Raw genomic sequence first — 12,549 nt, forward strand, 5'->3', positions numbered from 1 at the left:
ATTGTACTTCAAAAGAAACATTTTATATAATTTTCTGAGTGCCACCTGCCTGTTGTTTACAGATGTGTCTCAGTGCCCAAAGGAGCAAGAGATGGCTTTTCTAAGAGTCTGGCTCCCAGACATCAACAACTGAAAAGGAGAAGAAAAAATAACTGAGGGATCAGATTTTCTCTCCTTTTCCTTCTCTTTATTTGCACGTGACATCAGGTGTCCCTCCAGTGTGAGAAAGCAGTTTTGAAGCCTGGAGATCCTAGCAAAAGGTGAAGAATAAGCATAGAATAGGAGAAGAGAGGACAGGCTGTTTTTGCTTAGCTTTTAGACCCTCTAGCAGGAGTTGTATGTGAAGTATGTAGCAGAATAGCATAATGGTTAAGAGTCTTTGAAATAGAACTGCTGCTTTACTAGCTGTGTGATCTTAGGTATTTAACCTCTTGCACGAGTCTTTCCTATCTCTTACTGTTACTTATAAGGATTATATGAGATCATGTGTGTACAGTGCTTTAACACAGTACCAGGCGCACAGCGTATGCTTAGTCAGTAAATAGTTTCTGCTGCTGTGTGGGTATTATTTTAGGCGTTTTGACAATAGATGTTAATAACACTCCCAGTTGATTTTACGTGATTATACTGTATACTGAGAGGTGAGAAATTTAAATTTTTCACCTGAATTAGAATTTCATCACCTATAATCTTGATCAGAATAAACTAGTATAAACATTGAAAGTTTTGGTTTTTTTATCTTCCAAAATATCTCAACACTTGGAGCGTAAAGATTACATAGTTGTTCCTGTAATTTTTTTCTTTGACCAAATGCAAGTGCTGTCATTTAAAATTATATTTTCGTGTCTAATAAAAATTACATAGTACTGGACATGAATAAGGCACAATTAATATTTGGTGAGGTGTTTAAATACCATATTTTTAAATACCATAATATGAATTTGAAAATCATATTTTGCTGACAAAATCAGCTTGCATATTCAGAATGGAAGGCCAAAAATAAATTAACAGCAGGATATTTATTTTAAAATAAAGATTTTCAGCAGTACTAAAACATTTTGTTATTTGATTCATTGTTCTTTGAGAACATGGAGTGTCATCAGATTCCCATCAGTTTTCAAGATAGTATTATCAGGGATATAGAAATGATTTTAAATTGATACCTGAGATAGAAATTTAGTTGTCTACTAAGAATTCTGGTTTTCATAAGTCATCTTTTTAAACTTGAATTTTTCTGGAAGGAAAATACTATCTTTTAAGGATACTGCACTGTAATAATAATTTGTACACATAGTGTTCTCATTGTTTCTGAGTACATAGCTGTGGATGCACATACATACACATTTAAAAAATAAAACTTCTGAAGTATTGGTGAGAGGGTTACTCTATACTGAGGGAAGGATTCCTTTTGTCTTTCATCACACTTACTTATCTCATTTGGTATTATCCTTTTATGTGTGGCCTTTATTTAGTAACTTTGGTATTTAGTAATTTTAGCCTTTTTATAATCACACAGAATAGATTAAGTGAAAAACAGACCTTACCAAGAGCTGGGGGGAGGATTATATAGCTCAGCATTCAGGGTTATTCTGTGTAGAATAGAACACTTAGACGACTGAATTGAAAATGGGAGATAAACTGAGTATAAATAAAATTCAACTCATTAAATAATAAGTACTGAAACAGTCTCTGTGATTCTGAACTGTAACAGATGTTAGAATTCTGTTTTGGTGGATAACTTCAGAATACAATCAAGGATAAAGATTGTTATTAGAATTAGGATAAGTGACATCCTCACTGTACAAGATTGGTAAACTTATTTACTTGTTTAAAGTAAAAACACTATTTTAAAATTAATGGGTTAGTATTTCTTGATTTTAAAATTTGTAATGGAGCCAAACAAAATTACTGTGAAGTATTTGGACCATAACACTCAGTAAAGGTTTTTTGTTTACCTTTTTTATTAAAAACTTGATAAAAGTGCATTGTATACATTGTTCATCCTAGAATCAAGTGTTCATCAAACATTTGCAGTTTTCCCCCATCCCTCCCAAAAAAGTTTTTAATTGGTGGTGCAGAATATTTGTCATCCACCAAATTAAAAACTGCAGGTTTGTAAACTCGGCGCTTGGAGAAAGACGTGGGCGCCATAGAATGATGAAGCACTGGCACGTGGACACCTGCTGTCAGGAAGTAGACTTCCCATATGTTGCAGTTTGGCAGACATGCATCTTAAAATGTGTTGAATGAAACTGCTGCTGCACTCTCTATTCTTTATCTTTTTTCAACAGCGCATCCTCTTTGTGCCTGTAAGTAATCACCTTTGCTTCAATTAGAGGAAAATGATAGATTTTTTCAGATACGCTTGAAATTAAGTGGTAATGCTCCTTGAGAGTGCAGTAACTGGCTGATTGAGTAAATCATTGAAGTGCTAGCTTGGCCCTGAACACCAACGAGGAAACAGACATTCTATTTTGAAACATTAAAATTTTTTTTTTAATAAAAACTTGAGCCTGAGACACTGATTTTTTTCACATTTTAGCACGTCATGTCAAAATAATTTCCCCCAATATATGTGAGTATTGATAAAAGAAAATGAATATCTCAATTGTTTTTAAAAAGTAAATACTTAGATGAGAACTGCATTGATGAAACATCTGAACTTTATAAATATGTATATGGAATAACTCAACTAAATCTTATTGCATGGAATATGGTTTTTAGAACCGTAGAATAGGTCAAAAATTTGTCCTTTGCACAATTATAAAGTTTCCTTAAAATTGACAGTAATGTTTTATTTACATTTAATTATATATGGAAATGAAAAACTGAATCTAAAGTGAAAGGTCTTCTGCCTGTATCCATTTCTTAAATTAAAATTTATGTGAAAAACATATGCAAATACATCATCTTGGCCCCTAACGTAAGAGTTGAACCATTGATGTATACATGCCTGTTATTGCATGTTAATACACAGAATTCCCTTATCTGGATTTTTAATAGATTGTTTTGGGATACCTTTTTGTTATATAATGCTGTATTTTTAAGAATTACCTTCTTCAGAAATTAAAAAAATATTTTTGGATTCCTTTATGTGATGAGTTTTAACTAAAACTTGTCCTATGGATGTAATCAGTTTTAACTATACATGCTTTTAGCAATATTTTACAGATTGCACGTTTGGGAAAAAAAAAAGTTGCCTTTTCTAGTGTAGTTTGCGGTGGCGATACCTGCTTGCCTTTTCTTTTGCTGCGTTGGCACAAGCGCTGTGCTTATTTTGTTGTAAATGGTTCCAGTATTTTATCAGTTCACTAGGCTGGAACTGATGAGAGGTAATTAGGTGGCTGTATTTACAGCTTGAATAAGAAACTCGCCAGTGATTGAACACAAACTCATTGGGAGGGGGCACAGGATCAATTCTCAACTTGGCAAGACAGATCCCTACATATACATCTTCCAAGTGCAAACGACGGATACTTAAAGAAACTTTAAATATCTTCTCTGCCAGATCTCCAGAAAAAACATAACCAGTCCCGGAACAGAAGACAGGGTAGCGCTCACTTGGGTAGAGGTCTGGTGGCATGTACCACTTGCTGTCTTTGTTTCGATTGGGTGCGTATCCCCTCATTAGGTAACCAGTAAAATAGTTATGTCTAGGAGGCAGGTCTGGCTTCAGTAACTTATGTATTAAATATTCAGTGTTGACAAACATGTCACTGTCGGTCTTCATTACATATGGAATATTCGGGCAATATGTGGCAACCCAGTTCATGCCCATGAGTGTTTTAATGGTCAGATTATAATATGTATCTAAATATTCCTGTTGAATTATATCGTGGTATTGTCTGCTTTCTTCCAGTATTGCACGTTGAAGGTAGCCATTTAACTTAATACTTATGCCCAACAAAAAAAGTCGTGTGATTTGGATACCAGGTGCTAGACTTTCATTGCCCCAAGTTTGTCGAATAGCTCTTCTTGCTTCTATTTGTCCAGGTTCCGCAGCTATTAGTAGTATTAAAAAAGGGCTTTTCTCCTGGCATTTTTCAGGTTCATTGATAAGGTATTTGAAATGGTAAGAATTTGGATGTCCGGTACCTTTTTCATTGTAAATGCTTCCATTGGCACTAAGTGTATTCTCCAGCCCTGTAACTCCTTGTGGTGACAAATCTGTGTTATTGGAGTTAGTTGCTGTTTGCGGCCTCAGAGTCTGAGGGACTGTTTCTTTCCAAATGTTCCGAAGAGAGCTGTGGTTTGTCTCGCTTTTTGTGGAGCGAAATCCACGGAAAGTGGATGTCACAGGGTTTTCTTTGAATCCGGCTCTGCCTGGCAGCCAGTCATGATGATTGAAAAACAAAAACATAGCAAAAAGAAACACGAGAGAAAGTACACCAATAAGATGAGTACGAAACAGAGACCTCTTGGCATTCCAACTCATCTTTGCAAAGCAGCAGTGTCTTCTCCTCCACTGAAGCATGTTGTAAATATCCAGTAATGGATGAGAGATATCGGTGGCTGAAAATGTGTTCTACAGAATCAATACTTTTCTTTGGTAATCATTTTCTAATCCGGTCACATCATCTCCCTCGCAGTCATTCTATAAAGATGAAGTATAAAAGTTTACAAAATGTTAAATATCACAGAACTGCTTGAAAGAGACTAATAAAATTAGGGCAAATGGGAATTTTTAAGCTGTGAAAATATGATAACCCAGGAACAAAGTTTATAATTTGTCTTCCCTTGGCAACGTAACATCCTGAGAACAGGATTAATGTCTTTAAAAATATGCTGTGCTTTGGAGCACAGTGACCACTTTAAAGAGAGGTGATGGATTGATTTTCTTCCATTTATTTCATTGTCTTAGTAGCTCTGGTCATTTATACTTTTGACTTAAGTTAAAGATTAGAAGTTGTATGCATGGAGAAGAGAAAAATGCTGCTAGATTCTCGAGAGAGGCCATGTAAAAGGCCTGAGAGCAGATGGAAAATTTATTGGCATTAATTAAAATTGATTTGACATACCATTGGTGGTATGGTGCACAGTCAGCGGCCTTTTTTGTAAAATGGTCATGTATCAGTTGTGGGACAGACGGTGCAAGGTTGATTATGGCAGAGTTCTGTTAGTCACAGTACACTGCTTGGCATGTTTCCATTGGCCCCTACTGTGTTGAGAAAGTCAATGAGAAGATGCACCTGTCAAAATTAATTTTCAGGGTTCAATAACTTCAGTGCAGGATTTTAAGACAGTAATAAATGATGCACATTTGCAAGTACCCTTTTCTCATTTTAACCTTCCACTTCAAATATGAGGTATTCGGGAGATCATTGTCCTTACTTACACTTCTGATTAATTTTTAAAATATAGCAACTAATTATCTTTAATTATCTGTGGCCTTCACAGAGTACTATCACATGTGTCAGCTGAATCTCCATGTTAGAATTAAACAAAGAACTGCTTTGAACAGTCTTTTCAGATTTTTACAAAATATAGACACTAGGTACTATTATATCCCCAACTATTTAAAATTTTAAATTTCACAAAATGCATTTTAAAAGATTTTTGAGTTGTGCTGTGTTCTAAATTTGCATGTAGAGAATTTGTTACATTTTTAGGACTTCTGCTAGCATGACACTTAGAGCCCTACATTTAAGGAAAAAAAAGATGAGATGTCAGTATGGGAGGTTCACAGTGCTGCATATTAAGAACTGATTTTAGCAAGTGTTTTCAGTGCATAGCACATATATGTTCATGTTTTTGCAGGTTTAATTTTACTGAATCAAGACATGGGGGTAGAGAAAGGGTAAGGAGCTGTAGCTTGAATTCTATTAAGAGAGAAAAAAAACTTTTGAGAAGGGCACTAATGTGTAATTTTAATTTTTTCAGCTTTTTATTGTGAAAATTATTTCTTTAGAAGAAAACTGGTTAATTGAAAACTATTGCAGGAGCGTTTTTGAAATTATGTATCCACACACACATGTGCTTATTTGGCCTGTGAGGTTGAGAGGCTTATGGTTAATACCAAATTTGCTTCACCTCGATATAAAATTTAATTATTTGGGGGAAATAATGGCATTTACATGGAAGTCCTCATATAATTGAATAACTAGAATAACACTCAGATAATGTGAAGTATTTTGAAAATACTGATTGAAAGTGTTAGACGTAGGTATGAATGAAAGTACTATTATTCTAGTAACAGCCACTAGGGGGAGCAAGTAGGTGGGGATTCAAACAGATTTCTAAAGTGTAATAGTACAGGTGCCAGCTTTTGATAATTTCTAGTACCTGAAATTATGTAGTACTTTTAGAAGTTATGGTATTTCTCAAATGTAAGAATTATTTAATCATCTTGTGAGATAGGAGCAGTGTTTTTTTCCCTTATGTTTTAAAAACATAGAATCTAGTTATTTATTGGAACTTACTAACCCGAATTTTAATTTCACATTGCCCTGATGAAGACCAAGACTGTTCACTGTACCAGGAAATCACGGTTCTGCTGGGAGCTCAGCTGAAGTAATAGAGCTGAGCGTTCTGATTTAGAAACTCACTTTTTTCCTCCTTATACTTGTAAATAGTTGGCCATTCTGTTTCGATGAGGAAACTCTTTCTAAGCTTTTATTTTCAAATGCAATATTAGATAAATAGTAATAATTCTTCCTCCACCCCATAAAGAAGCCAGTAGATATAAGGGTTATGTGTGTAAATTTAAAAGAAACAAAAGTTGCTTTTAAAATTTATTTGATAGTCTAATTGGACCTTCCAGAGCTAAATTAAATGTGTCAGCTTTCTGTCGGTCGGTGTAGAATGCTTGCAGTCTGGTTGAAGTCTAATCATTTACATCTTTTAAAAGTGTAAATTTGAAGGTTTAAGAAGCAGTAAATACACGGTCAGATGTTTGAATGAATGTTTGAATAACGGACTGAAAAAAATGAATGAAGGTAAATATATTAGTAAATTGTGTTTTTATGAAAACATAACTGAAGTGAGTTTCTGAAGTATTTCGATGTTATAGAAAACAGCAAATCATTACATATTATAATCTGGCATACATGTAGTTTATGGTCCTATGTGATTTTGTAGCAATAGGTGATGGAGATGCGTCTTAATTTAAATTCATGAGATTTGTATGTTTGTAAATATTAAGCTGCTCAGGCTTGAAATCCATATTACTCATTTCTTAATCTCCCATTGCTGAATGTAGTGCATGTGTCTAGCCTTAAAACAATTCTTTATTAAAAGTTTTTCAGGCATTTGTCATAATTTTTCTAATAGGAAGTACAATTAAAGTAACTATTCCTCCTTTTATTAAAAAATAAAATTATTCTCCAGTTACTGCCTGTTGTACATTAATTCTTAAGAAGTGGGAACAAGACCAGAAAGTTAAAATATTTTGACATTCTAAATAGTTTTGCACTTTTACATTTTCAGCATAGAAATAGCTTTGACTTATCTCTTATGGTTTTTTATGGTAATCTTATCAAGTTATTAATGTGTATTTACATCTTAAATGGATTGACTCTCATGGAGAGGATGTTACTGTAAAATGTTATTCAGTTACCATTCCCCCCCCCCCCACCACCGCTGTTTTAGTTATTTGGCTTTGAAAAGTGTTGATATCTTTAGTCTGTTGGAACAGTTCTAGATTTAAGGGGTGCTTAAATAAAAAACTCTACACTCTTGTTTTGAGATAGCTAGCTTATAAAAAATGTTTAATTGGTGACTTTAACATTGAGAGATAAAGGTACTAAAGAGAAACTTGAGGTTTTTTACAACTGTATTTTTTGTTTGTTTGTTTAATACCATCTGATTTCATTCTCTAATGGAGTAAAAATTCATACTGTGAGTGACAGTTGATATTGAGCTATAATAATAGGGCCTGATAGACTTGTTTAATCTTAGTTTTAGAATGGAAGGCCTGATAGACTTTTTTAATCTTAGTTTTAGAATGAAATGCTTACATGTATCTTAAAAATGTTTGCCTTTTGTAATTACTAAATAATAGGTTGAGTTATGCTGTAAAATTGATTAAAAATCAGGATCTTTGACCATCTGTAAAAAATTTTAGAAATACCTGAGTTCCGGAGCCATGAGTTGCTATTCTGTGATTGTTACTAAAATAGTTTATTAGATTTATTTCTGCCCTGCATGCATATACTTTGCCAGTAGTTCATTACTACATATTTGTATAGCCTGGAAGCACAGTGGCTACATTTAAGTTTAATTTTTTGACCTTGTATTGCTTTCACATGGATATTTTTATATTGAAGTATTTTCATATTATGCTTTTGAGTTTCACTTTAAAAATGATCACCAAAACCAATCTTATATTTTGCTCATTTAGAACCAGTCTGTTGCTTAAAGTAAAAGCTCACTGTTTCAACAGGGGGTGATTTTAGCAAGTATTGGTATTTCTTTGTTTAAAGTTGTATTCGTGAGCATGCACATCCCCTGTGGTGGTGTGCTGTGCATAGACACACACTGCCTTCTGTGATCCTGTGCTTTCCTTTTAGTATCTCACAGCTCGATGGTACTTAGAATTTGTTGGTAGTCTCAGAGGTTGTATGCGTTGTCTTTATTTAGGGAGGAGGATATGGGAAGGAATGTTTTGTTACTAAAAGCAGTTCTATATTTTGTTTTAAAAGGACTGAAAAAGCTCTTAATATTAAGATCATCCTTGATACTATTTAATGTAATTTCACTGCATTGACTCCTTTGATAGCCATTTTTAAGAGAGCACTTTAATTTATTGGATAAGGATTCAACTTGACCTAATTTGATAGAGCATTTCTGTGTTTTCTTTAGAGGGCTTCAGATTTTTGTTAAAGTTTAATTTCTCAGAGAAGCCTTTAAGCACATCTTGTTACTATTTGCCTTTTCTGTAATCGATAATTACTGCAAACTACATATTTACTTTTTTGTTGAAGTTTAATTTCTCAGAGAAGCTTTTAAGCACATCTTGTTACTATTTGCCTTTTCTGTAATCCATAATTACTGCAAGCTACATATTTACTTGAATAAAGCAGTGACAGCTTGTCTTCTAAACAATGACAGATTTTAAAATCATATATTTAGAAACCCTTTCATAGTTTCAAGGACAGTGAACTGTATGAACTTGTTTATTAGGTATTAGTGCCTCCTGGGCTATAAAAAGGTAACAGACATTTAAATAAGTATCACACACAAGATATCGACATACCTTCCTTGGTCAGGCCATTTATGTGGTGAGGATTATGCCCACTGAAGATACTTTTGGCACGCCATCACTTCAGCCAAGATGCTATCGAACACGCGCACCTCCCCCAACAGTCTGCCTCCTGCGATTGCTTTTCACAGTGTCCAAAGTGTCCATCTGTCTGCCTGTCTTCGAGTTCCCCTCCTTGTTCATATGGGTCCTAGTCTTCTGAGGTTTTTCCTTTCTTTCATTTTCTTTCTCTTTCTTTAAACAAAAGAGCCGTGGTTGTTCGTTCTCTTTGGAGCACTGTCGACTCTTGCCGACAGTTGATGCATTGAAGCTTTTTATATCTGCTGTTTTCCTGGCCGGACAATGCAGTGCTGTATTCTCTTCCCAGTATCCATATTTCTAGTAGGCACACTCAGCTGCAATGCAAAGCAGCCAGAGCTAGAATGGAGAGCTTCGATTGTATTGGAAAAGAACAGGATTTAACTCTCTTTCGTTGTTGCCTGGCAGCTGCAGGAAGGATTTTGAGCAGTTTTACTGGGGTTTTAGTCTGTAATATGAAATCCACAGTTCCTCAGCTGCTGCACAGGCAGGCAGCAGTTTAAATGTGGGCTTGACAGATGCGCTCTCTGACAGAGCAGAATTTAACGTCACTGCTTGGCTGAATCCCACGTGATTGTTTGCATTCATTTTGACTAAAAACCTAAGGTAGGGAGAAGCTTAGAGATTTTGCTTCTAGGTGCTAAATTATATACATTCAGTGTAAACGTAGTGATGAGTGAATAATATAAAAATGGGATGATTATGAAATGAATGGTTATAATTTTATTTTTTCCAGCTTATTTCCTTTTTTTTTTTAACTTTATGCTCAAGCATAGGCTTTTTGAATGTTTTCAGTGTTAGATGTTGGTTTTCATGTTACTTACATGATTTTATAGGGCATAAGCAATATAAGCTTTGATATGTAACTTGGTGTAATTTAACCCCTTCAGTGCACTCCTTCCCCTGAAGTTTTTTTCCTCAAATTGTTCTCGTTTTAGTTTTACTAATATCTAGTTAGGACTCATAGACCATTTTTAATCAGTAACATAGACACCCCCCCCCCCAATTTTTGGGGATTTATATAAATCAGCTGCTGTAGATTGCTTTACTGACACACGATGTGGCACAGCCTGCCTTTTTTTTTTTTTTTCTTTTCTTTTTTTTTTTAACTCATTCTGTTTCTAGTGTTCTTAAAGTCAGGAAAACTTTATTTTTAATCACTTTTTTAATGTCAGCATTTCTTTTTTCTTTTTCTTTAAAATTACAAGTATGGTGGAATTCAACAAAATGATATAATGGATAAAGCACACTTGTACAGGATCTTCTCAGTGGGTAATGAGGTTTTACTAATCATGTTTATTTGTCGTAATATTTCAGGATAGTTTAGTAACTTGCCATCAAGCAAATTCTTCAGTAAACACAGATACTCACTCTGAAATATTTCTTTGTATGATTAGTCTGTTGGGCACCTTGCTGCTTTTTTTCTGCAAGTACTGGGGCATTGTCTTTTTTTTTGAATCTGAATTATCAGTTTTTCCTCAGAGACCTTAGGGACATAAACTCGTAGAAATTTACCATTCTGAAACTTACACTGTATATTTTTAGTCATTTATTTTTCACCCCACCTGTCTTCTCCAGTAACGTGTGTTGTTTCAGATACAGACATATGCTTTGTGCCCTCATTATCTTTTTCAGTGTAGCCGATGAAATGTGCTTTGTCCTTGTAGGAATCCTAAGACTTTTTTAAAGGAGTGTCCATGATTTCCCTAGAAATGTTAGAAGGAACATTGAGGGTTTTATAAATGGGAAACGTGAGGCCTAGAGCTTTGGCTTTTTCTGGTTAAGTGTGAAGAAGAGAACTAAGACCCAGGTTTCTTGGACCACCCATATTACATGCTCACTACTTTTAAAAAAAAATTACACTTAGGTGGCAGAGTAGTGCTTAAGTGCCTACTTAAAATAGCTTATAAAAGTATAAGTGGAGTTTAGTAGATTATTATTTATCAGTAATTCCTGATGTAGGATTTGTCTGTGCAATTAGAGGCAGTGACTAAACGTTGTGCGCTAAGCCTACTTGAGCTGTTACATAAGTGACTTTTTTTTCTCATAGTGGTTTTATTATGTAATACCCATTTTAAAGATGAGGAACCAGTGTTTAGAGTTATAAAATCATTATCTCAAATATCAGATGGTTAATGATGAGAAAGACTCCATTTGGGAATTAAAGCAAGATTAAGTCCTTTCGCTTTATTCTTGACCGTTATGCTACATGGCACTGCTGGGCCTTTTTTCCTGTTGCTGGCACAGTATTCCTGGAGATCATTCATAGGAGTATAGATGGATGTTTATATTTTCATTTTATTCACTTGATCAGCAAATATATATCTGATCAACTACTCTGTCAACATTTGTAATTAGGCACAGCTTTTTTTTTTTAAACATCTTTGTTAATAATGTCAGTTTGAATTTTGGGAGTTTTGTGGTTATATACTTTTTTTTTAAGATATTTGATTTTTTAAAATTTTTATTATTTTATTTTTATGTTGAGTCTGTTGCTGGGCGTGGGCTTTCTCTAGTTGTAGTGAGCGGGGGCTAATCTTCGTTGCAGTGCACGGGCTTCTCATTGTGGTGGCGTCTCTTCTTGCTGCAGAGCACAGGCTCTAGGCAGCTGGGCTTCAGTAGTTGTGACACATGGGCTTAGTTACTGCATGGCTTGTGGGATATTCCTGGATCAGGGATTGAACCCACGTCCCCTGCATTGGCAGGCAGATTCTTAACCACTGCACCACCAGGGAAGTCCCGGCACAGCTTATTAAATGTTAGAGGTACAAAGATGGCTTAGATACATTCCCCGCCCTTTCTGCGGGAAGGGTAAAGCCATTATTTTTGGCTGATCTTTTGATTGGACGCTTTTTTGATGCCCCACTGGATTTCTTATGGATCTTGATTATTAAGAGAGCTCTGTAGGTAACCTGCTGGTAGTGGTACCCTGCAGTATTAGGTAGAGCCCCTGAATTCCCAGTGGACTATTGTCTCAGCTGTGCTTGAGATAGGGCAAGTGTTTATACAACAGAGGAGACTCCTGAAAGCTAATGAAAGGGTACCTGTGTACTGAATCAGAATTTACTTTAAACTTTTTAGGTACAATTGCATTCTGTTTCTTATGTTTAGGTTAAGCTGGTTAGGAACTTTACAGAAAAACAGCAGATGTGAGATAAAAGTTCCTTTGGTGACTTTTTCTAGCAACCTGCATGTTTCCAGCAAAGAGAAACTGTAAAAATCTTATGACAGGCAAGCTTGTAGAAGCTCTTCCTTTAGTCTGGTTTCTTTTA

At 35.0% G+C, this 12,549-nt stretch overlaps 2 protein-coding genes across 2 annotated transcripts in view; one reads left to right on the top strand and one right to left on the bottom strand.

Annotated features, from left to right (window-relative positions):
• CDC73 (cell division cycle 73) overlaps positions 1-12,549 on the top strand; it is an 88,288-nt gene that overhangs the window by 38,210 nt on the left and 37,529 nt on the right. The window lies entirely within an intron of this gene.
• B3GALT2 (beta-1,3-galactosyltransferase 2) lies at positions 1,941-9,778 on the bottom strand. The gene is made up of 2 exons (XM_057727477.1): positions 9,194-9,778; positions 1,941-4,594 (listed from the first exon to the last, which is right to left on the bottom strand). Exon 2 carries the CDS (start codon positions 4,472-4,474, stop codon positions 3,206-3,208), a length of 1,269 nt encoding a protein of 422 aa, XP_057583460.1. The 5' UTR covers positions 4,475-4,594; positions 9,194-9,778; the 3' UTR covers positions 1,941-3,205.

Source organism: Hippopotamus amphibius, chromosome 3 (assembly GCF_030028045.1).
Source record: "Hippopotamus amphibius kiboko isolate mHipAmp2 chromosome 3, mHipAmp2.hap2, whole genome shotgun sequence".
NCBI classification, from domain to species: Eukaryota; Metazoa; Chordata; class Mammalia; order Artiodactyla; family Hippopotamidae; genus Hippopotamus; species Hippopotamus amphibius.

Excerpts from the sequence above, each read along its gene's own strand:
- B3GALT2 (XM_057727477.1), bottom strand. The coding sequence starts at position 4,474 with ATGCTTCAGTGGAGGAGAAGACACTGCTGCTTTGCAAAGATGAGTTGG.